This window comes from Ylistrum balloti, unplaced genomic scaffold (assembly GCF_031769215.1).
Source record: "Ylistrum balloti isolate Yb309-2 unplaced genomic scaffold, AGI_CSIRO_Ybal_v1 Utg370470, whole genome shotgun sequence".
In the NCBI taxonomy this organism is placed as follows: domain Eukaryota; kingdom Metazoa; phylum Mollusca; class Bivalvia; order Pectinida; family Pectinidae; genus Ylistrum; species Ylistrum balloti.
Window position 1 is genome coordinate 231,159 of NW_026782309.1, and position 27,418 is coordinate 258,576.

Genomic DNA, 27,418 nt, shown 5'->3' on the forward strand with positions numbered 1-27,418 from the left:
CAGGTGTCGTTGTCTAATAGTGCTTAAAGGAGACGAGTATGCTGTCGAACGCCAGACGCCGTCCGACGGCATGAGCTCACTGAAATTTTGAAACGGGTAAATCGTGAGTTAACCATTATGACGAATTGTTCATATACTACTGACATACATGGATGATTGTTTCCATCTTTAAGCATTGAACATTTAATGTGAAGAGATAGCAGTCAGTGTTTTTTATGATATCTGTTTACACGAAACGTGATCATATTTTTCTTAGAAAAGCCAGCTGCAGCAGTGCATGTGTATTTGAATTACAAGACCTTCAATACAAAAAGAGAAGAAAACAACTTGTTTATTTCATGACAATCAAGACTCCTTGTGAACACATAAATACTTTGTATTTGCAATTATAATATATTTCCATACAAAAGCGACACACTTGTAGAAAGACTTACTTCCTTTTATAAATGAACAAACTGTAAATGATATACGGTTTTACTGAATGATTGATGAAGCCTTGAACCTCGTCATGATGGTTTTTATGTATACGTGCTAAAGAAGTGACGATTGACATTTCCTCCTAGGGCTGATTAACTATTATTATGAGAAGTAGAATTCCCACCATTGTCGTAACTACAATAGTATTCATACCTGTAACCATTTATTGTTATCTCCTCTAAAACACCATGTATAAATAATCCTTATGGTCATGCGACGTCATTACGGAAACCAATCTGTCTGTCCCAGAAAATATGGTGTTTGTTAACACGCATCTAAATACAACATAAGGTTTCGACTCTTTTGAAAGACTTCCTATCCACCATCCCCCCACCCCCCAAGCCTCTTTTCTTCATTTCATTTGTTTGTGTATATGTAGTTTACTCTGTCGAGTAAGTGTTAGATATAACAACAAATAATCATTTTATCAGAAATATTTGTAAGTACAGAATTTGTGTATATGTAGTTTACTCTGTCGAGTAAGTGTTAGATATAACAACAAATAATCATTTTATCAGAAATATTTGTAAGTACAGAATTTGTGTATATGTAGTTTACTCTGTCGAGTAAGTGTTAGATATAACAACAAATAATCATTTTATCAGAAATATTTGTAAGTACAGAATTTGTGTATATGTAGTTTACTCTGTCGAGTAAGTGTTAGATATAACAACAAATAATCATTTTATCAGAAATATTTGTTTTACAGAATTTGTTTTATAGGATTTCTTTTGATTACATTATATTGTAACAATTCTTTTTTTAGGTTTACGAGAGAAAACTGTTATCATTGTAAAACATTGAAGCATTTAAAGCATTGTTTGTCTGAACATGTGCTGTAAATACTGTATATTTTATATTTTTGACCACATGTGAGAAGAGTCTTTGACTCAATGTGTAATCGAATTCAAATAAAGTCTATTAAACAGGATAGGTGACATCTTTCTATGATAAAGACATTTCATTAAAATCAGCAAGATGCTTTGCTATTCGTTGCCTCGAGGAGATACTAAGAGGCTGGATGCATACCTGGGGACTTTGTTCGGATAAAGCACTTTGTGTATTATTGTATGACTCTGCAGGAAATCCGTGAACTGTACATCCTATATCTAGTCCAGCTTCATAACTTGTCATGTGTCCAAAAGTCTCTCTTTTAATTTCCCGTGATATCGGCTTTAAACACATGAACTCTGTCATATCTTTTTCATGTTTTGTTTTAGATTTCTTCGTACTGTTACCATCCAAATTCTGTGTGTTATCGTCTGGTATCTTCCTGATATCTGTTGGTACTAGTTTTGTACTTCCAGATTCTCTCGATATTGTAGATGCTGTCACGTGTCCATCGGTTGGAATGGTAGATGTCACTGAGCATGCTTTCCTTTTGCCTTTAAAGTTAAACGAGAATCGTCTTAAATGAATGAAGATGATTACGACCAATCGTTTTCTACTCCTGTGATTCGTAAAAATCTTTATCGCAGTGGGAAAATTACTAGTATTCATATCTACTGAGATACCTGATCCAAGCATATTTCATATCAATTGCTGATCTGGTAGATATTCTCTTTCCAAGAATTGCTCAAACCAGGAAATGACGAACAGTTCATACAATGTTAGTATAGGAAGGTTTTTGTGAGTACAAACTACTCATACCAACGAAGAAATCAGTTTGTTTGAAAATCGCGAAATTGGAGCCATGCGGAAATGTATCCTTTAACAATAATCATGATGGATAACATTGCTCTATGTTGGAATCGGTTTTGCTTCATGTCAAAATGAAGCGTGGTTTTCTTCATGGCCAAAAACACCATTTGTCAAAGGAAGATGTTTACTATCATCTGAAAGCATTGATATATATCTATGGTATATCATCATGATAAACATACCTCTGAGAAAATACCTCCATGTCACCATTATTAGCACCAGAACTATGACGAACCCTGCTGGTACTCCGATTATTACCCCAAAGTTCTTTTTCGTCACACTAGGTGAAATTGATGCTGCCCCTGCGAGATAGAAGTCACCAATGTTTTATGAATGAGTAATTAATATTCAAGAATACGGTAAATATGGGATTCATGAATAATTTTTCACAAATATATATATATCATGAATCATTGTCCCAGGCGTTCGGGGTTTGATTCTCGGTACGAACATGAAAAGGTATGGAGGTCACTTGGCAGACGTGGGTGTTCCCCAGGTACTCCAGTTTCCTCTCACAGTTCCATCCAGTCAAAAAGAGTATTTTAAAATTGTTTTACAATAAATATTTTAACATATTTAACATCCATGCAAATGCATGAGTAAGTGGTTATGAGTTATTCATGAACATAAATGTTAACTGTAGATTGAAATATGTCTGCTTAAAGTTATAATGATTTTTTGAAAACTTTTAATGAATTAGATATATAAAAATTTTCATGAAAAATGAAAAAAAAATCAAAACGTTTTCATGAAGGTCAATGTTAGGTCATATTTACTTTTCGAATGCTGAAATAGCGTATTGTTTATTACAATAATATCTAAAAATTGATTACATTGCATTTCATCTTGAAATTAAGCCAGTAAAATTCAGAGTTGAGTATTGCGTAATGCTCAAGGTATTTAAAATACTTAGACACTTTCAATTCTTGTTCAAACGATGGTGTCTAGAAGTCTGTCAAAATGTATTTTGGTGGTATTGAATTAAAAAAAATATTCCTAGTCATTTATTAATTGAAATTGTACCTAAAATTGTTTATCATTTGGGTTAAAAATTCTTGTACATACTCATTGTTATTGGAGGAGCTGTAATAGAAAAAATCTGTTCTCCTGAACGACTCCCAGATTCCACAGTGACGACAGAGAAGGTGTACTTCTGCCCCGGTGAAAATCCTTTCAGCTGTACATATGTGGTTTGTCGGGCATTATATAATGTCTTCTCATTGATGGTTGATGAGGGGGTCCAATGCACTTCATACCTATTCACGCAACAAATGTAATCCGATGGAGGCGTCCAGCTGATGTTGACCGTGTTAGTTCCTGCCTTTACCACTTTAAGACCAGTCACTGCTAGGGTGGACACTGTGAACAGTTGGTCGAGGTAATACTTTTATTAAAGATATCACAAAATACAGAATTTTGAGATATTTTACAAGTAGCCAGTGACAAAAGAAAATCATATAATATTTAATACATTTAATCCTTGTGACCTTTAAGATGAGGTCATTCATTCGAATAAGTTTTTTTTATACGGGATTGATACTACCTCGTGTTCTCTCATTTTCAGTTATCAGAAAGAAATACATTAACAGGTTTCAAATGAGTTTAAAACAAATCCCAGATTTTTATCAACGTAATAACCAGATTTTATCAAGCTCACTGGCAGCATCAGTGAATCGATCTAAGATGTTTACTGCAATATGTTGGCATTTCAACCGTCTTAGATTTCAGATAAGCCCAAAAACAGCGTTTTAAATTTCACACTAGACAGTCAAAATCAACAACACCTTTTTGGTATCTTGTCGAATAACAAAAGTAGTCAGGAAAAAATATATGCGTTTTTAAGAAAGTAAAAAGTTAGTATTGTTACGCAAAATTATTAATGTACGCCCCATACTTAAACCTACACACAAACATGGTTAGTTACCTAATATGAATATTTACAGCTACACAACGGACATAGTCACTGAAATCAAAATACTTGCATCTAGATATGACTAGTTACCATGGTTGAAGAATAATACCTGCCATGGTTCGTTACCATCAGAACATGGTAAGTTACCATGATTACAAACACCTACACACAAAAATAGTAAGTTAGCATGATTTATCCCAAGACATACACATATAAAATTGTAAGTTACCAAAATACTATAGTAATACTTTTATCCAAATATACAAATGTACACCTACACACAGAACATATTCACTGATCACACAGAACAGTTACCATTGTCACATACGTACTTGCTGTACAAATACCACCGACTGAACTGTATCCATTACTGTCGTAGTACCCAGCCTTACACCTGCAAACATTTCCTCCAGAATCACCAGTAGTACACTCAGAGTGGATATCATTACACGGAACTTGACCATCACATGGCTGACTCAGCTCTGTAAGGTCACACAAAACTTTGATCATTGACGCTATGAAGCATCTACATCGTGGGCAGAGCTAACAGTTTTCAATTTGTTTATTTATTTCTCTTTTCAGAAGGAGCTGTTTTCATAAAGTATTACCAAGGGTATCCCACTCTCTGTGGAATGAATTGATGATGACGTGTTATTCTATAGATTCCGTAGTCGCCTCGGCTGTCAGTAATAGATGTGTTCACACGCGTTGATATTGGTGATTGTTCCCCATATTTTCTCTACTTGCCTCTTACTTATACTAATTTTTTTTGTATTGACATTGAACTAAAATTATAAAATACATATAACATAAAACTGATCACTTATCGGTCATCGTATATTCAAAACAAGAAAATACCAACACGTCAACATTATCATAATCAGCACCCAATTCGATAAATCTAGGGCAAAATATGGAAAAAAGAACGATCTACACGAAGACTTATGGAAGAAAAGTACAATGAAAAAATGACAACGTGTTCCGGAAAGGTAAGCGTCTTCTGCTTCTACATGAATATGACGGTTATGAGTACAAATGGCATGAAGGGTAGACTCAGTGGCAGCAAAGTGCCCACTGTGAAAATGTGCGAGACGAATAAACATTTCCTGACGTTTTGACGTCACGCGCGGACGCCCAGACCTAGCTTTGTCAGCAACCAGCTCAGTTTCCCTTTGACGTCTAACAAGACGTTCTATAGTGCAAGTATGGACACAGAAATATCTGGCAACCTGTATTTGCTTTTGACCTTGCATAATCATAACAATGACCTCACCATTCTAAACTTCCGTCAGCAGTGCCATTGTTTAATGCTATCAGAAATTATTCAATATATCGGAAAAAGATATGTCTCTATGAAGACTACCTAATGGTATGACGAACAGTGTAACGCAATGTTACAACAATGCAGTGCACGAGATTTTCCCGTTTCGTCTTTTCCCAGAAGGCATCGTCACGCAATATAATAATGCAACATTCGATACAGGGCTACGTGTACTGTAACCTAGAGAGTAACTCGACCGATTTTAATTGTTTTTGAACAACGCGTTCTCGTTGTTACCCTGCGTTTCTTTATCCCTTGAGTATATATGTTGTTATCGTCGAGACAGTCTCCTTGTTATCAATTGATATTTGATGAATATTAAGTTCTTACTCATAAATATGTATTTATAGGGTTATTAAACACGTATGATTGGTACATACAGGTGATGAATTACATTTGTGATATAACTTGTATAAAAGTACCTTTCTTTTGACAAGAAGACGCATTTCGTGAACAAGACGTCCTATATGATTTCGGTAGACTGGTAACAAATATATTTACGGGTAAGTTTTGAATGCCAACATCCTCATCAAACAAGCACCGCAATGTAAACGTGGAGTCCTGTAGGAGTTCAGATATCATAGGCATCATTATAGGACCACGTAGTATATAGGGTTTTTTTTTCGGATACAATATTCTATCATAGTATATATGGTACATTATCCAATTCCTTGGATACACAATTTGCCTTTCTAGTAGAGTAGAATCATTTGTAACTGTAAATAATCAGGCCAAATGTGCTCAAGAAAGAATCGTGTATATATATTAAATAAATGGGCGATGTGCTTGGCCTTAATGCGATACTAACGCACAATGTTTATTCATCGATATTACTATTATTGTTTTACAACTTTACAAAACAAGACTAAAGACATATCATCCTATTGTTTTAGTTGCACTTACTGGATTATTGAGGTATTGAATCCTCCTTGTGAGATTCATTCTGTAAGACTTTCGTGGATAGAGATGTCCTCCAGTTAAGATAAATATCTGTATTCTGAAGCCCAATATGTCCTTTGACGAAGCTACAAAAGTTTAATATTATGTTGAGCGAGTGATAATTTTAAATATGTATCAAATACAGACGATTTCTTTGATACCTCAACAACGTATTGCATCATGTGTTTTAGCCTATTTTCTTAATTTGGTATATAAGACGTTATTCTCATTTTATCTGGAAAAAAAATTGAAAAAGAAACAAATCTTTATATTGCATACAGTACGATTGTGATACTCATACACTGTATACAAAATTCAGCCTACCAGACACACAACTGAATAGCATTTTTCAATACAAATTTAGAATTAAATTCGTCATAGCTAAATAATGAGAATGTATCATACAGCGGTTTCGTCCTTTTTGGCTCGTCAGTAATGCTAAGGTCCTAAAATTTGAAAGTTAATAAGTTGCTGAGAAGGACCAAAACTTACCGAAAGATTAAGACCCCTCGCGCGCTTCCATTCGAGCGAACAAGAGTGATATATATAAGTTGGAAGAACTTACTTCGCAATTGTTGTAAAATAAATAAAGTTTATTATTATTATTATTATTATCATCATCGAAAGAAAAGTAAATATCTAGATAGGGCGGTGCACTTGCCCTATGATTCAACAAATAACACATAAAAAACCAACATGAAACAAAAGGTATCTTACAGTCTCCAGGTGGATGCCATGAAAAATTAAGTTGAGTTTCGTTATCAACATGTTCTTGGTCACAGGTAACAGGACTAGGACGGAGGGGACCACAGTCAGATATAAAGGTATCTTAAGGAAAACAAAATAAATTTTCCGTAATATGTACAAATTCAGAACATATATAACATCGTCACACTCACAAAATATATTTACAGCATAATTAATTTAACACCATAACATTTCTGAATTCACTCAAACAAAAGATTTTTCAAACATATGTTAAATGTGTTAACCACACGTAGAATATGTACACATTCTCCCCTTGATGTGTCGTCCATTACACTCACTGAACGGTCAACGGCTCAAAAGATGTGCGTGAAATGATAAGAATCTGGTCATATGCCAATCTGTTACGTCTTGTCAAACAACTTAAAATGATGGCAATTTGAATTAATCAACGACCTCGAACTCGGCAATTCTTTGTACTGCCAAATTCCCAAAACATTTCTAATTTAAACTAATTCGGAAAAACATCGAAACGTCTTAAATGATTCCTGAGGTACTTAAATATCAATTTGTACAGATAAATTGTAAAAAGTAAGTAAGACTACCTTATCATCTATCACACATCATTGATTTAACCTCTGCCGATATATATGTCTCATTTCTAATCCCTAGTAAAACACTTGATTAGATGGAAGAGTGGTGTAAAATAAACTGACCTTGCAAATGATCACACAGAAAACTTTACCTTCAGAAAAACCATCAGTTCGACTAAAATTGTGAATACTGTCACATTAAAGATTCCGATTAGGAACAACTTCAATGTACAAATCTTAATAGGAACCCCCTACTTTAGTAACAGAATCTATCCATAGTGAAAAAAGTAACAACTGGTGAGAAAATTGTCCTACAGTAAGACACCGACTTGAATGAATTTGTCAATATGTACTTAATGACAAGTGAGGGTAAATGAATCTCTTCTACAGAAAGGTCATTATATACTGATGTCCTACAAGCCGAAACAAGGGACGTGTTCCTAATGAACAAGCAAATACTTTTCACCGGTGTTTAGAAAGAGAGGACGAAAGCAAAAACAGTACCGAGAGACCACAATGATACCAAGCCAATGTTCATGTACATAACTCACCGCCAAATTATATCACAAATTCTTTCTGTTATCTGTTTGTAGAGGAGTAAAATAGAAAAGCAAAAAGTTCAATATTCTGTTATACATAGCATTCTTAGACGCCGAATCCTTATTTGATGCGAACTCTCATTATCTGTTATTAGGGGAAGTATTTCAACCTTTCACATACCCAGATACACACTCATATATTGAAATTTTGCGTGAAATTAAGATTTACATAAAAACACTAATATTTAACATCCAACACACTTAAAATAATTAATCATTCTGTTATTTGGACATAAATAATTTAATCAATATTGAACATATAAATTCAACTTTCATCTAATGAAAATCTCGCTAATTGTAGTTCTTTTCAGCTGAATATTGAAGTTATTTATTGACCAGCGAGTTATTGTTGAAAATCCTAATTATCTCATATTCTAAAAATCAATTGAACTCTTGATAAACGAAATCAATAGGGTAAAATTAAAGTGTGTGTGTGTGTGTTTGTAGGGAGGGAACAGGAGGGGGGATCAATGTATATATCATTGTGAAACGGTGTATCTATCCTGTGATCCGTGTATGTGTGGCGAGGGGGAGACAATCGATAGGAAGTTCTGTAGCTAATCAATATCAATACACGTGTATTGAAAACTAGACTGACAATACCATACATAATACAGAGGAATATGTCGACATTTAAAATCCGTTACACTCGACTGAACACTTACGAATACAAAATATAACATACCTGTGCTCTCGTCTACTTCAAGCAATGTACACGGGAACGTGACGTTTTCCTGTTCAAACAAATCAGTGAGTAATTAAGCTTTTTTATTCATTTTTTCAGTTTCACTCGAATTACAACGATGTACAACATCAGTGCATTCCAAAAATATGCTATCTGTTACCCTTTAGCATGCCAATTGTCAAAGCATCCTTGAGTATCGAACATTGAAGCAAACAGATTATTCATTCAATAGTGTAAGGATGATGTAACGTTTTGATTTACATGTTATTTTTGCTATACGACAAAAGCTATATATGTCACAGAGCATTCCTACTCATTGTGGTTCTCTATAAAACTATATATCTGTCATAGAACATTCCCACTCACTGTGTTTCTCTATAAAACTATATATCTGTCATAGAACATTCCCATTCACTGTGTTTCTCTATAAAACTCTGTATCTGTCATAGAACATTCCCACTCACTGTGTTTCTCTATAAAACTATGTATCTGTCATAGAACATTCTTACTCACTTTCCCAATCCCTGTGTATGTCTATGAAAATATGATATTACTAAGTATATGATTATAAACTTTACATAACAAGCATCTGTCTCTTTGTCTTTATCTGTTATTAACAATTTAAAGTATGTAAAGAATTAATATATCTGTACGATAAGCTATGTTGATATATCTACTTTACTGTCAATATCACGATATGTATACTCTAATGCAGCTAGTATTGGTAACACTACGACTAATCACTTTGCATGTATATATATTAACGACTGTGCCGACACCATTATCATGTTTAACAACATTGTTAATATGTAAACTGAACATAGGACGGCCAGGCTACTGATATAACGTGTAACTGGATCAATTAGTATTAAGGATCAGTTAACTTAACCACGCGCATTCCTTTAAGTGTTAACGCAATTAACCTGACTTTAGCTGTATACTTGTTATAGTTCTAATTGTCACAATTAGCAACTTATAACTCGTATCTTTTTAGTACGAATTTATAAATATATGTCTTAATGAAGTAGGATTGTATAAAAATCGTTAAATATCAAGCTAAGTAACCCTCAGCAGTACTCTAACTTATGACGACCTCAGACAGAAAGTACAGTAAAATGCCTTCATAATGGTAGAGACCAGAGTAAATTTACTCTGCAAACGAGTAAATAGTTATTACCTGTGAACATGTTTCACCTACTTTACAAGCATTACACTGACACTGAACTCTAGTGTCACGTTGAAGTCCCATAGAGGAGAGATAAATGCGTGTGATTCACTGATAGCACTCGCCATGTTATGAAAAGAGATACATGTATGACAAGAAAAACGTAAACAAAAACGTGCTTTAAAACTTTCTATGAAAACCTGAAATTTCAAAATCTGAAAAGACAATTTGATTGATTTACGGAACCAACAAATACGAGGGCAACACATTAAGCACTGCACTAGTACACTGGAAGTAGAGGGTCGTTCTACACCATGACCATGTCAACTTTAGTTGGAACGAGTCTAGGACCAATTAGTAAAATTATTTCAGTGTTATCACACAGCCTTAACTTAATACTTATCGATCAAATTAATTAGCTTACTTTGTGATTGAATCCGTAACAGGTACTCTGGCATGTAAGTGAACTCAATGCTGGGTTAAACATCAAAATAATTAAAGTCCAGCCGAAACTCGTGATGCTTGTCATACTTCACAACACTCTAAACACAATATCCTATTAATATCACTTTCACTCATCATTATTAGCCAAACAAGTTATCTAGTTGTTTTAACGTTACTGCCTGAACTAAGATCTATCTACATACAGTTTACGTTAGAGTCCACAGTTACATCAGATAACACTGTCATGTGAGATAGTGTAATGACATGTGCATCATATAATTGTTTTTAGATTTTAGTGGACAAAACCTGTCTGCATCACACTTTTCATAAAACAAAACATAATCCGTTAAAACCAAGGCCCCTGATTCCCGTAGGATAATTGGCGAAACTTAGAAGGACGAAACAGATGTATGATGCTATTGATCTAATTCTAAATTTATATTCAAAGGTGCTGTTGAACTTCGTATCTTTCGTAAAACTTTATAGACATGTAGTTCATATAAGAAAGTGTTATGACTAGAAAACTGAAGTTATATATGTTTTTAATAAGCTGTATTATATAGTGCACCAATTAAGGTCATATTTGATTTGTAAACATTTGAGATGGCGTGTCGAAAGTTTCGTGGGTGCTAAAACATAAAAACACGCCGTGTGTACACCAGGAATTCTCTGACATCCAAGTAGAAGTAGCAATAGTAATGTCTTTTCTGCGACAGGAATGAAAAGGTATGTTAATTTTACATACATAGCATCATGCTTAAAAGGCATTGACGAAAATTAAGACTTGGGGAGCTAGCTTAGATGAAGGAAAGTTCTTAAAAGTCGTCATTACATTATGGTTTTGGCTGATTTGTTAATGTTCATGAAAGGCCTTGTCTAGGCGCCACTTTGTGCAATTTACAACTTCGGTTTGAAACGTCCATAGTGTTTTTGTTGTAATGCCTTAGATGTCTATATAAAAGAGGTGTAAGGGAGGCTACACAATAAGATGTTGTGCATGTTACCATATCTTTTTGTGTACATAGTTGTATTACATTAAAGAGAGGACAAATGATATCATTAACTATTTTCCTATTATATTTTATTGAATTATGGGAATAGTGCACCTTCGCATTGAAATTTTGACATTTCTTTCGATCACGGTATTTTCCACAGCTCCCTCTGTAATTTCAAAATTTAGGCTCGAGCATCACTGACGAGTCCTACTATTGTATCAAAGTCCTATAGAGGTCCGTCCAGGGACGAACAACGACGTCATATAACAGGGGAGAACAGGGAAAACACTGAATTCCTAGAGGAGGTCTGTACATGGACGAACACTGAAGTCGTACAGCAGGTCCTTACAAAGTCGGTAGAACAGGACCGTACACGGAAGAACAATGAGGTAGTAGAACAGGATTGTACAGAGACAAACAATGAGTCTCTAAACAATGAGGTCTAAACAAGGACAAACACCGAAGTCCTAGATGAGGTCTATACAAGAACATACACTGACGTCCTAGATGAGGTCCGTACAGAGGCGAACACTGAGGTCGTAGAACAGATCATTAGAGGGCGTACACCGAAATCCTAGATTGGGTTCATACATGGACGTACCCTGAAGCCCCATAACAGATCCGTACAAGGATATACACTGAAGTCCTAGATGAGGTTCGTACAGGGACGTACCCTGAAGTCCCAGAACATTTCCGTACAAGGACATATACTGAAATCCTAGATGAGGTCGGTACCCAGAAGTCCCAGAACATTTCCGTACAAGGACATATACTGAAATCCGAGATGAGGTCCGTAAAGGGACGTACCCTGAAGTCCCAGAACTGGTCAATACAAGTACATACACTTAAGTCCTAGAGGAGGTCAGTACAGGGACGTACCCTGAAGTCCAAGAACATTTTCGTACAAGGATATACACTGAAGTCCTAGAGGAGGTCCGTACAAGGACATACACTGAAGTCCTAGATGAGGTTCATACAGGGACGTACCATGAAGTCCCAGAACAGGTCCGTACAAGGACATACACTGAAGTCCTATATGAGGTCCGTACAGGGACGTACCCTGAAGTCCAAGATGAGGTTCATACAGGGACGTACCCTGAAGTCCCAGACCATTTCCGTACAAGGACATACACTGAAGTCCTATATGAGGTCCGTACAGGGACGTACCCTGAAGTCCTAGATGAGGTTCATACAGGGACGTACCCTGAAGTCCCAGACCATTTCCGTACAAGGACATACACTGAAGTCCTAAAGGAGGTCCGTACAAGGGCCTACCCTGAAGTTCTAGAACAGGGCCATACAAGGACGATTACTGACGTCCAAGAAGGACAAAACAGCTGTATTGTGCAGCTTAATGTAATACTAATATATATATATATATTATAGTAAGTGTGTGGAAGTGTTTTCGCCGTTTTATCTTTTGTACATTTGCAAATTTGCAATTACATATCTACAGAGGACCTCTACAGCTAGGCTAGTATCTCTTCAGACCAAATGTAATCAAATCAACATGCCGTGTTTACATGTAAAGGTGAATATAACACCTTACGAAAACATAACCCTGCACAATAGCTTTCATAGATTAATTATATCCGTGTAGTACTCTTCAATGAGTCAAAATGTACCGGGTATTTAATTTTTTCTTTTCAATATTTACTTATTGCCTCAAAAATAAATGCCACGCCATCGTAATTAATTGTAAATATTTACACTATTCATTAAACGACATCGTGAGATCGTATACATGGACTTAATATCTAGTCTATACTGGCCCAAATTGGTTCTATCATTCGTCGGAGTGGTATTGCAACGTATCGCTGATTTTAAATCATATCATGTGTTCTTTTTTAGCTCCTTGATTAACATAATACAATTTAAAATCTCCTACTGACACCAATCCACTTTAAAACAAATGTCTTTTGTTCCAGTACTGCTTATATCTGATTACATGCAGGGCATGTCTACAGCAATTTAATCTAAGTGGCATTAGGTACTAGAATTAAATGTAGTAGACCATACAAATTGTTCCATTTATATTTTTTCGTCCATTTGTTTAACTGATATTCTACCTAGAAAGACGACTGTCGCTGATGAGACCAATACTGTTACTACAAATAAGGGTTTTGTTAACGAGATATAGGACTGGAATGTACCTGTAAAGTCATCAGGTAAGGGGTTACATTGCTATACTCAATTTCTACCTTTCTTCCTTTAAACCAGTTTCTACTGGTTCAACTCAATTTACAGAAGTACACTTAGCTTTATAAAACAGTCTTCATGCGACTCGTGCTGTTTCGAGGATGAAATCCAAAACAAACAAATGAACAGTAGGATATATACGATACGTCTATCTCTCTGATGCATTTAGATATTTAGTTATTCCAATGGTTTTAATAAGAAAGTATTTTTTCAGTTTCTGACATGAACGATTCTCAATAATATATATATATATATATATACATATTTATACATGTATATATAACATAGGTATGTTGTGGATTTATATCCACGCAAGAGGAAAAGTTTAGAACAAACGTTACAGTGATTTACTGTAAGTTTTGGCATCCACTGGGAAATACGATGCCAACTGGTCACGTTTCAATCATTCAATGTACAGTAATATGATATGGATATCAGCTGAGGTCAATACTTGTTATAAATTGATTAAATGTGGTACATACAGATATTGACCTTCATTATCTAAGTTACCAGTGAAAAACTGATCTGCTGGCACATGTCAGTCGTATCGTTTAAGCTGATATTACTAATTTTAAATTGCATTCAACTTTTTGTTTTAACACGGTCAATGATAAAACTGTCCGTCAACGAGATGGTCGTGTTCACGACAGACAACAACATACCGATGTTATCTGGCTTCTCAAGGGCCAATATCTCGTCCAAAGCGCCTATACACACGCATATAGTTTGGACGTTCGTGTATCATGTAAACACTCGATTGAGCAAAGTCTCTTTATGTGATCATGCATTAACATCAAATAAATCTGGGGAGTTTGTATCAGCAATATAAAATCATGCTTAGATATATTTCAATGTGTATTTTTTCAGTTGTTATTTTTTTTCCTTCTTTGATATATAACACTTATTATTAACCACAACTGATCGATATTATAGTGTGGTTTAGAACAAAAATCGAAAACAGACGGAATTTGTCGATCAGATATTAAAATATGCTTTAGAAAAAACACTTTTCATATTTTAATGAATATTTGTTAATGTACCGTAAAATTGTATCCCGTGTTTAAACCTGCGAATTACGTCCCTTCTATATCTAACTCCATTAAAGATACTTTTTCTAACAAAGTGCCAGTTTAATAACATGACATGAAGGGATTTACATATTCAAGGACACAATTAATAAAATATTGAAATTAGTATGGTAAGTATATCATGATTTAAGAAGTTGTAAGAGTCGTCCTGTTTACTTCTTAATTTCACACTTTTTCATGTTGTTCACATTTTGTTTTATGGAATTTGAGTTTGGATTATTGTTCTGTTATGTTGACATTTTTTGTGTTGTTTTTATGCAATGACGATTTTGCATATTAAAACATAATAGCTTACATCCCAGCCGTATGTTTTATGCTGTCGTGATGTAATGGCATTTCTTCCCTAGATTGATTGATAACAATTCTCATTACAGGAAACCTTTCCCAGAATGACGACGAAACAGCCGTCACCCGTGTCGCGACAGTCGACAGCGTCGTCGAAGCAGTCCTTCGACACACGCAAATCCATAGTATCTGTCAGTGGTATTAATATGGAGACAGGTTCTCTGGCAACACTTCCAGCGTCTGTTGAGAGTCCGGAACCACTGATAGAAGAATACAATCCAATGCTGAATGGAGTAAAGAAACAAGTAAGTGCTCAGGAATCATAAACTTCCATAACGTATTTATTGTCTAATATTGCATAACTACACAAATAACGAATAAAATATAAAACAAAAAACAAGCAAACAAACAAACACGATAAAAAAAAAGCTGAAAAATTCGTTCAGTATTCAAATCGGCTCTGTTTTCTTTTTTTATAACTACAATGAGTCATGATGCTGAAACATACCACAGTAATAATTGAGCGTGCTTTACCTTCAGCTTCTGACTGCTGCCAGGAAGTGTGATACCAACACCTTTGTTACCTTGTTAGGAGAATGGCAGAACTTAAACCTCAACTTTGCGGACGACGTATGTTGCTGTTATCCTTCTTAAGTTTGTTGAACTAATTCAAAAATATTTTCACGTGGATAACTTACTTTTTTATGGCGATACGGAATGGATTTACCTGAATAATTATTGTTTTTGAATTAAATCAATGTAGTTTTTCGCATTTCTGGTAGAATGTACACATATGTGTTTCAGTGAGCATGGCCTATTAAACACCTAGATGTGAAATTATCTACAACAAAAGCCGTTCCTCCGGCTTCAATGTTATAATCACATTGTTCATTGTTCTGTGACATATATCGTGTTAAAAGAAAAAAAACGAAAACTGATGGGATAATGAAACAAATACCAAAGAGATGATAATTGTAAGATTTTAAAAAACGACACTAAGAAGAATATTGATTGACGACATATCTGGTTTCATTCGCAAAAGTAACCATTAATGAAAGCGTCCTTTTTTACATGTCAGAGAATTCAGTTTTCCGCAAAGTGCACAAGAATAATTTGTTGTATATGTTTGTGAAAATTTAGACCAGCTTGAACAAACTATAAATAATGAATTTGTTGACATGTTTTAAGGTAATACCCATCGAGGTATGCTTAAGTAAACGATTGCACAAGTAAACTTTAAAATCATTTCTAATGATGATAATTTGTCACAAATGTTTTCAGTCTGGAAAAACACTGCTACATCTTTGTACAAACGTTGGTAACAAAAATGACGTCATTTTGTCACTGCGAAGAAACTGTCCTGTCAATAGAATAGATAACGTAAGTATGATATTATTTTACGTACTCGTCAAAATGTACTTATGACTGTACATAGTATTACAGTCAAATGATAATTATTGTATAACCTTGTTATTAATGGACACAAAGTATGGCGGAAGTAACCAAGCTTGACATTATCAAACGAGCATATGAACAAGAAGCACATTAAAACAAATGGAACGAGAGGCGATTTCTGTCTACTTGGCATATCTTCATACTGGCGACGTGAATGATTTTTACATAAAAAATTTGGTTTATAACCATGATAGTTTCAGCACATATCTTTAATCTTGTTCTTAATTGGGAATTTGCTTTGCTAACTTAGATTTTCCAGTATTTATAAGGAAGAAACCATGGTCTTGTTCTCCTTGTACTTTTTCAAATGTTTCCGTGTTAATCGATCATTTATGGTTTATCGTATTCTGTCGCTTTTAAATTAATGTTATGTTGTTATGTCCTTGCTCTCTTTGTTGATGTAAAGCTTAAACAGTAACTAAAAATTCATATCTTTAAATATCTGATTTTGGCTTTAAAATTCATCTTTTTTAACACCGATTGACAGTAACATATTCATAAAGTAGCTGACCACATAAGATTATAGTTCCTATAACTGCGTTATAAAAACAGAAACAAAATCTATCGACGTTGCTGAATAGTTCTTCAATTATAAGATTAAGTTAATATTTCACCCTAATAACGACACATTAGTAATCATTGGTTTTTTTTATCGCTATATCTAGATGGGACATTCTGCTCTACACTATGCAGCAAAGAAGGATTACGCAGACATTGCAGAGCTGCTGATCGTCAATGGTGCACACTTCGATTTACCTGAAGAGGTCAAGATTGTTTTATTTATGTTCTATAAAACAGGTCGAAATATTAAAGCGATGAATTTTCATCAATCAAATCTGACCCACAAACAAAACAAATCATAGTTTGTTCTACCATATTCATCATACTGTAAAAAATCATCTTGCTATATCCGGTAGGATATGTTATATAGTATTATCTAAAAGATTTAATTATAACGTACATAATTTGCGAATAGGCACGACGATAAATTCGCGTATTCGCAATAACTATTATCTCAACAACACAGAGAAACAGCAACCACCTCTATTATGTTTTTGCACAATCTCCTGAGAGCAAAAATGCTAAAATAATAAAACCATTAAAATATATACGTCTACATTATATCTAGGTTATGTACGGTATTATCTTATCGATTTTAAATCTTAAATTCGTTTAAAAGGACAAAAATGTCTATTACATTGGTGAACATGAGATGTTTATCAACAAAAAATTTTTTTTCATTATTTTCAGAAAACCGGACAAACGGCTTTACATTTTGCTGTTGCAAAAAACTACTTGGCTACAACAGAATTACTTGTATTTAGTGGCGCCAGTATACAAATCAAAGACAAGGTGAGCTTCACTGATTACACAAGTTTGATACAAGTATTGTTTCGGTATGCAATTTGCTGAAATATCTGTCGTCAATTCAGATATTCCTAGTGCAGACATCTATATTATTGGACATGGACAGTTTCTAATTGACATTTTCTTTAAACGAGTTTTGGTCAAATGCTTTTGTTAAACTTTGAGTGAATATATTGAAATGCACGATCGTAAGATACAAATCCTATAGGTAGTTAGAAAATAGATTTTCTGCACTTTATGTGCTGGCAGTTCCGATTTCAGTCCTTTAAGTATCCCCGAAAATCCTTGAAATACGAAATACCCGTGTGATGCAGTTTAATTCATTATTTCGCATATCATCTATACCAACAAGAACTTACCAACATAGAATATAATCAAAATCCAAACTCAAGTTCAATAAAACTAGGGGAAAATATTAACAAAATTCATATTTATTTACGCGGAGATTCCAGCAAAAAATTTCAAGGGGAATAAGACCAAGTCTTACGAAAGAGTAATCATCTTATCCTTTATCGACGACACCCACTGTGTAAAGATTAGAAAGGTGTTTTTCGCTTGCGTGTCTATTCAACATTATATAGCACGTCATTTACGTTAATTGCTGTTTTATTTGTGATATTTGTATGGAATTGTGTACTGTTGGGAGTATATCAGTATGTTGTTAGAGTTAAATGTCTGTACAAATGTCATTATATTATCAAAGTCAGTGAGGATCGTGTTTACACGTATCCTTCGGTATTCAGCACATATAAGACACCTCGTTTCCACACAATTATAGTAAAGAAATATGTCCCTGTGTTACAACTCTACATTGGGTTTGGAGATAATTTTTAATTTTGAAGAAAAAACGAACAGAAATGCCTCGTAAGTGTATTTAATTACTAATGAGACTATGCGTTTTATTCTCTGAGTATGTAATAAACATTGACACAGAGGGAGTCCTTTAGAAATATTGTATCGTAGTCATCTAATATGCAGGAATTCCCATAATATCTAGGATAATTCATAGAGCAATGAAGCAACATATCCAACTTCCACAGTGAACAAATATAGTATGTATTTTTAATCACGTAGCATATTTCTGATTAACTTCAATGATATAGCAATCAAAACAGACAAAGAAACAATACAAACGAGTATTTGTTGTCTGTGATGGACAGAAAAGGATTTCCAAAGATACATTATGCGTTAGTCCTTTTGTCCATAGTCACGAACACTGAACATATACAGCCAAACGTGGCAGAATCTATACATTTTACAAGTACACATATAACAAATATATGACCGTGATAGTAAAGAATAGAAATAATTCAACATTGTTTGAGTTGTGTAAAAATAGATTTTTATACCAACTGGTCGTAGAGTTTAGTATATAAAGGGTCGGGGTGAAAGTCGTTGATATGGCGGAGCCACAGTACATATACTACCTGCCAAACAGAGGATTAGGTATTTATTCTGATGACCAGGAGTCCATTACCTTTGATGAAGAGGATGTGACTCCTATAATTTCACTGCCAGATAAAGATGTAAGCAACATTTTCCATCTTAGTTGTTAACTGTCCTATTTTGACCAATGTTTCCAAAGTTAAGTGATAAAATACCCGTTCGCTGTACCATTATCTACTTCAAGGATTTCGATGTCTCAATGATTGCGATTTGTGGTTCAGGAAACAGTTGCTGCATTTTATAAACACCTAAATTCACCTCGTGACGTCATCTTTGTGTCTATCTGTGATTAGATCCTTCTGTCGTCTACAGAATGTGTTTTAATGTCTCCTGTGTTTCAGACATTATCTGTTAACTTAATTTTTTGTGTTGTCTACGATAAATGTTTCCATTTTGCCATCTCTAGGATGTTTTTCTCCCAGAAGTTTCATGATATTACATGTGTGTTCATATTTAGTATTTCGATTACTACATATTATCAGTTTGATGCTCGTTAGTATACGTTTTAGTTCCATTGTTTTATAATTTGGGAGCTAGCATTACTTACTTCGATTTACCAGAACTTGCATGGGAATATTTTTATTGAAGCAAAAGACGTTTACAGACGCTTACTCTTTTGGAACTCCTTGTTTTATTTTCCTTGTACCTTAAGTAACTCTTTTGTTTTCATTTATATTTTGCCTTTGTTCCATCAAATGTGATTCTGTTGACATATCGGTATTTTTTTCTTGGTTTTTGCCAAATAAACACCATCATGGTTTCTTATGTGTACTTTATAATAAAGTTTCATCAAGTAACGTAAGAGAGAGAGAGAGAGAGAGAGAGAGAGAGAGAGAGAGAGAGAGAGAGAGAGAGAGTTTCAACTGGTCAGTGCAGTAGTGTGTAAATAACGTTCGACGTGTTTTCTATTTTAGAACAATAGAACCCCTTTAGCACTATGCCGGTCAAAAGAGATGTACGCGCTGCTGTCTACAGCACTTCAGTCTTCCGGAGGCTACCGACCAGGGTAAGAAGTTGTAGTATTCTATATGATACGAACAATCCTCCAAACGTTCCAGTATTCAAACTAGGATGCGTAGAAAAAAGATATATTGAATGTAACATTTACAACTTAACTTAAAAATACCTTGTTAAAAATGGAATAACACCCATGACATCTTGCGTGTTGTGTGATAGGCTTAAAGTTACAATTTTTAAAGGTTGCGAAGCTATAGATCCATGGTGTCTACACATTGTGATGTTACCAAAGAAAGAGCTGTGGAGTGAGACATCGCCAGTTTAGATTTTATTTTGGTCTGATAAAATGTTGTTATCACAAAAGCTTTCAAAACGTTATGTGATAGATAGAAGTTTACATTAAATTTTATATGAGATTTACGAAACTCGTCTCGAATTAATTATATAATCCCACCAGTGATTCGGTAAAATGAGAAATTCTATTACTCATTTTGTAAATCTCATATAATGAAAACTCTTGTTGTCACTTTTACACTATCATGTGTTATTATGTGGTCATAATAAATCATGTATTGTCACTCTTTCCTAACCAGTAATAGACAAAAACATTTCTCCATAAACACACTACTGAAATACCTCTGTATCATATTTATTGGTACATATAATAAATGTTTGAATAACTTACATGTCGGAAAATTGAAATTGCGGATCATTTAGCTTCGAATAATCAGAGTCATACTGTGTTCGGATACTCGGAGTCCTACTACGAGTGCTTCTTGTTTTGTATGTCACTATTCTGTTTGTATCGTGTACAGAGAAATGACGATGCAGACAGTTGAAGTACAAGGTGGCGGTATAACGGAATGTTGGAAACTTGGCCTCACTATCGACTACAGTTCAGGACCAGCAGACGACAAGTTCTCGCTGATGTGTCGACGTCAGACCACAGACGAAAGTGATTTAGGATTTGAGTTTGAAAATAACGAAGATATATGCAGCGATGCTTTCCAGTACAGACTCGGAAGAACGGGAAAACCAACTCTTGTTAGACTAACAGTTCCTATTTACTCGGGACCCAAAGCTAAGGAGGAAATAGTGCTCAGAACAGAGAAAGGTCATGTGATGTCCATTGCTTCCCTTAATAAAGTCGAGAGTGATGTGAGTATATACTAATTCTACGTTGTTATAACACTATATATATATATATATATATATATATATATATATATATATATATATATAATCAGGATATGAATACAATTCTATTGGTCCATTGATAACGTACATAAAAACAGGAAAGCCCTGCCATCAGAAACGTGATAAATGCTTATCTGTACTTCAGTCACATGGTACATATTGAAAAACCTGGAAAACATCTTTTCGACTTTTTTTTCAATTTATTTCAAGCCATTTCATAATGGTTCATTTTTTTTTTTATTGTTTTTCTTATTCACTAATAAAGAAAGCCAATACAATTAAAGAGTGCAGTGGTAATATGCCTATTTGAGTGAATCCCATATCGGGTAAGAAGCCCGCTTGCAGTTCAGAGCTATCACCAAATGCATCTTTTTATAAGCCCACTGTCTGAGCTTGCCCAATATCATGATGGACAATACATGTACAATATATATATTGGTTCGATATTGACTTGTTTTCTTTGTGATTACTATTTATAGACTCCCTACTGTGTAATAATGGTGGACATTTCCCAGTTTAGCTCCTTTGTCCTGGTGTGTAGGCCCAAGACTGACCTGTTTAAGGTGCCAACAGAAGGTGGAACATTTACCTCCAAAGTCAACCCTATGATGGAGGTTAAAGTTCAACCAAACACTTACTCACGTGACGTAAAATTAGTGTTACAGGTAAATGAATTCGTTTTTGTCTCAGAGATAATGATAATATCAGTCAGTGTATACATAAATTGTCTGTTCTCTATGTCTACCATATCAATCATACATATTTTCGATCAATTTTTAAAGATGACAATTATCAATGAATATTTCTAATGTTCCTGCTAAGTTGGCTGTTACATGTATAGCTATCATTAATGCTAGGATATTTCGTCGGATTTTTGTAGACTGTATCAATCCCTAATCCCGGTGTTATTGGTTCGGAAGGGGTAAACGATATCGTATCAATGACGTCATTCAACTGCTTGAAAACAGAGACTCGTGAAAACCCCAAAAACCCACTACTGCTTCGTCTACCGTGCGGTGGTAAAAATCTAAAACTGTTTTCTGCTGACACCGTTGCCACAGCATCTATTACTGACAGTGGCTGGAGTGCTAGGGATGACCCAGTAAATGTCACACCTGAAGGGGTCGACATAAGCATCAGCGACAGTGCGATGTAAGTATAATATTACGGTCAATATATTGCTATTTAACTGATAAATTGTTTACAAAAGTTAAAAAAAAAAAAAACCAGTCAAACCTGTCTCATAGACTTAATTTATACAAAGTACAAATGTCTGTAAAGGGGAGCAGGGAAACGTAGCTTTAGACACAAAAGTCCTTTATTTAGAGGTGAATTGCTATAAATTGCATTACAAAACGTGGCCTTAGTATAATGATTTAATGTTTTCTGCATTTGTTAATAACTTTTCCATTTTAATTGAAGAAGTAATTAATTCAAAGAAGTAAATTCTTATTTTTTTCCATCTATAGAAGAATTCTTAATTTACAGGAAGGTAATTGTGGAAGTCAAACCAGGAACAGATATGGTGAAATTAAAACCTCAAATTGGTCTCGTGTTTCAAAAATCTACACATCATGAATATTCTATTGTGTTCATAGTTTTAACAAAACATGACAAGAAAAATAACACTTTCAAAACAGTAGTTGAGTGCAATACTGAAGCATCAAGTGAACAAGCAAAGAAAAAATGGATAAGTGATGGTTTCATCGACCAAAGGCCAGGTGATAGTCTTTGTTTTAAAGGTTCAACGAGACAACGATTCAAAATTATTGCGTCCAAAAATCTAAGACCACAAGGAGCAGAAGACGGTTTCATGATTATTCAGTTCCATCCGAAACGAGGCAACTTTGCAGTGTTTACAGCAAGCGTGAAGAACAATATTAAAAACGAGAGTGGAAGTGTTCGAATATTTGAGTACAAAATTGTGAAGAAGACCGCGGAACAACTGGAAGCAGAGGGCCCAGGAAAACCATTAGAGACTCTACTCACGAACGTTCATGTCGCTTTTGATAAATCAGAAAAGGATACATCGGCTTCTGCCGTACCATTAATACAGGTACAGGAACCTACTGACGTCGAGAAAAAAGAGCCAAAACCTATAGCGGTAACGGCTGATCCTCCAAAATCACCGCAAGCTCCTAAGGCTTCCCCAGCGACTAAAACACCAGTAGCCGCATCGAAACCAGTCAAATACCAGGGCGGGAAAGGAAGCGAGAAAGGTAAAGTTTAATATCAGGAGTTCTTTTTATACAAGACTGTACTAAAGACACAGTGGTGAATAGCACCTTCTAAATAATTAATTAAACTATGACATACAGCCGTTTCGTCCTTCTATGACTCGCCATTGATGGCAAGAGTATAACTTATGAAGCCAATAAGGCGACTGGGGAAATTCTAAGTGATCGAAAGAAAAGCCAAAACCTACCAACGTATAGAACACTAGTTCCATAATTCAATCAATCTCGTTCATATATCTGATAATTTAAGTGAATTAAAGCGTGACTTGCAGGTTACATTTGTAATATGGTTTGTTTCCAGTTTTCACAAATGACGAGTTTCTGTACACGGTAGTTAAGGAACTGGACGAGGAGTGGTACAAAATCGCAGTGATGATGGGATGGAATTTTCCAGAAGTAGAGAAAGTACTTCTTGAACCTAATGGTACTGAACAAGACAAGATCATGCATGTAAGTTGCTTCGACTCTTTACACTCCTTATTTGTTTACAAAAATAGAATTCTTTTTAAGGCCAAGACATAACTGGTTTTAAAATCAGTCACTTTACCTTGGAAAAAACGTTTCTTGCTTTACACAAATAAGTATACATCTTTATTGGTATTTTCCATATACGTGTATATCTAATTATTTCATTCTTTGATGCTGATATAATGAACGCAATTAGCTATTCTCTAGACCTATTCCGATTATTTTTTTCGATAGTTTTTCAAAGAATGGCAGGAAAATGGCCGCTCGCGCGATGATCTTGGATTGCCTGTCCTGTTGACGGCCTTAGCCAAGGGAGGTCGTCGTGATCTTTGTACAGTCGTGTCTCTTATGATGAAAGAATGGTAAAGTATGCTTCTTTACAGAATTAATACACTTGCTAGTAGGTGATTTATATTACACTTCGAAAAATGTATTATACTGAAAACGTACTTATTTCGGCGCAATCACAAATAAGGGCAAAGATGAATTCGCGCCATCGCAATAATTCCTATATAAACGACATACAGAAAATGCAATTAGCGTTATTCCTATTTTCATATTAACCGTGTATAAAGTTCTATAACAGGATTACCGCTAAAGCATGTACGTTTACCGTATTATTCTGCCGTGTAAAGACGGCAACATCAGTAAAGTTCATAATGAACACTGTCAACCAACTCCTGTTGATGAATGGTATATCATCCTGTACAGACTGTTTCCCTCTAAATGATATAAACTACCTCCTAATGGTTATTGCTGTCTTGTAAAGAATGGAAATTGACAATCATGTCAAGTGTTTTATGGTATCGTAGAATATGACCTACAATGTTCAGAAAACCTTGATAATAGAACATTTTAACTCTCTGCGAGAAGGTTGTCCGTAGGTTTACGATGACACTGACTCAAAGATCATCCCAACAAATTATATATCTAAAATTGTATTTGTTTTCTAAATAAAGTTTATTGCTTAAGTCTATTTTATCCCTTCACAGGTTCGATCAGCATAGCAATCAGAAATCCAACTTTTGGAAATGGGTTCAGATGGCCTTCAAAGATCCTGACCTTATCAACCCTGGAGGTAAATACAACTTATATCATTTTCATCAAACTATGGTGTTTTACTCCAAGGCAATAGATTACAGTACATAAATATTCGGAACATTAGTGATTTAAACAAGTGTTAATGGCTATCAAGACGTCACAGTATCGTTAAAAAATTGAAAGGCATGTTGGGCGAATCGCCATTTTGTTTTTATATTGAAAGGAGTGACTGAAGTAGAAAATGGTACGTTTATATTACTTAAAGCCTGATGTAGAAAGATTCATCAGAATTCTTGGACACTAATTACTATCGTACATCGTTATATGACAGTATATCAAAATACGTTTTATTTTTTGCTAGACTACCCAAAGCCAATGTCGGACCAGTTCCTGTTGCTTCTAGCCCAGGCACTAACACCGAATCTCGACATCGCCAAACACTTAGATATACAGAAAACAGACATAGAACGTCTTAAGAAAGGAAATAGCTCGGATGAATTTAAGATGCTGAAAGTATGAATTTTATCTAACTTTCTACGTTTTATGTTATCGAACCATAGCATAAAAACGGAATGTACTTTGCGGTTTATGACAGAAATGAATTCTTATGGTTTGATTACAGTTGTAACGTTTTTGATATTCATAATTGATTATTAATTTTTAGACCTATCAAAAATGAAGTTACAAAAAGATGTTGATTTTTTATGTTATGGGGTGAAGACATAAACAAAATTGGCCAATGAAAATGTTTGTTTCGAAAAGGGTTAAATTAATCCTAATGACAGTAAAGGCTACGGTGTGAAATGAATTCTTGTGACAATTTGTTTTTGTTTTTTGTTGTTTTTTTTGTTGTCAGTTTCACGCTTTTTTAAGTTGTATTTTGTCAATAAGTTATTAGTCTTCTTAAACTCATGTATCTGTCATAATCATCGACTGAAATAAACATATTGAAGTAATCTATGCGATATGTTGTGCAGATTTTACTGGAAGGTCGAAATGGAGCTCAGAGCCACGTAGTAGCTTTACGGAAGTTACTGGACGCAATGATAACCCTTGAAATGAATATGGGAGTGAGGTGGACGATGGTAGCATCTCGACAATGGTAGGTGTATCGTCATAGATTGATGATGACATAACGCATATTATAGTGGGAACAAGTAAATTATTGATTTTATTATTAAATACTTATTTTCCTTAATAATCAAGGCACATTACCACTTTATCTCGATATGTCCTGACAGAGAAGTCAGGATTCTTTGATTCGGGGACTGGCATTTCAGAATCAGTATAATGATGACATGAACGTCATGATTGTTGCCGGTGAAATAAACAAAACTATTAGTTTGATAGAAAGCTAGAAGTCGTATAGAGATACATTAAAAAACATGAAGACAATCCCTCATACTTGTGAAATACATATGATATCAAACTGGAAACCATTAAATGTTCTCTACATATTAACAAATGTATTTTTATATTTCCAGGTTTGACATGAAAACTGAAATGAACACACAGTTCAAAGCTGAACTACAAGACATTTTGGAATCGTATGGATCCTTATTGGATAATAAATAATCGAACTCATTGTAATAGTATTTTAAAACTTACATCGCCAGACAAATGTTGGATTTGGTGGAAGTGATCTGACCGTAATAATATCTACGGATCACCGCTATTTAGTGACGTAGTGGAAACGCCTGTCTTAGGTGTTCAGTCACGAAGTCTACCCGTGATCATTATCTGTGATAATTTTTTCCAGTATTAAATACGAATCAAATACATTTTAACACAAATAATAGCATTTATAAAAAAAGATACTCAACACAAGTAATGCCAAAGGTTTAGGTTTTCTTCACTTTACGAACGTAAAGGACAGAACCACCAACTCATATTTTACTCTCTCTAATCTTGCCAGATCTCAAGTAGAACATTAAGGGACATAAGTCTGGGGTACTTCACAACAAATCTGGAAGTGATATTTTGGGGTGATAAAGTACCAATGAATTGCTCCTTCGTGTGATTGAAAGTGAAGTACGCTGCTATGGCTGAAAATGAAATGTTATACTGTTTATAGAATGAGGTTGGCAAACTTATTGAATGTTTTGTAAGGCCTTTATACATTAAGTGACTTCCATACAGCT

The 27,418-nt window shown here is 34.6% G+C and overlaps 1 protein-coding gene across 1 annotated transcript; it reads left to right on the forward strand.

Annotated features, from left to right (window-relative positions):
* Positions 1-15,212: 15,212 nt before the first annotated feature.
* Positions 15,213-26,852, forward strand: LOC132555322 (uncharacterized). Its single transcript, XM_060219678.1, has 16 exons — positions 15,213-15,413; positions 15,649-15,738; positions 16,390-16,488; positions 17,229-17,327; positions 17,815-17,916; positions 20,292-20,383; positions 21,150-21,492; positions 22,011-22,196; positions 22,412-22,683; positions 23,020-23,750; positions 24,070-24,218; positions 24,471-24,598; positions 25,229-25,314; positions 25,639-25,790; positions 26,255-26,379; positions 26,762-26,852. The coding sequence occupies exons 1-16, from the start codon at positions 15,213-15,215 to the stop codon at positions 26,850-26,852; spliced, it is 2,946 nt and encodes a 981-aa protein (XP_060075661.1).
* The last annotated feature ends 566 nt before the right edge of the window (positions 26,853-27,418 follow it).

What these genes read in the sequence shown, in the direction of transcription:
- LOC132555322 (XM_060219678.1), top strand. Translation starts at nt 15,213, where the DNA reads ATGACGACGAAACAGCCGTCACCCGTGTCGCGACAGTCGACAGCGTCG. An exon ending in ACGTAAAATTAGTGTTACAG is followed by an intron (nt 22,197 to 22,411) that starts GTAAATGAATTC and finishes GGATTTTTGTAG; the next exon opens with ACTGTATCAATCCCTAATCC. An exon ending in ATGGTAGCATCTCGACAATG is followed by an intron (nt 26,380 to 26,761) that starts GTAGGTGTATCG and finishes TTATATTTCCAG; the next exon opens with GTTTGACATGAAAACTGAAA.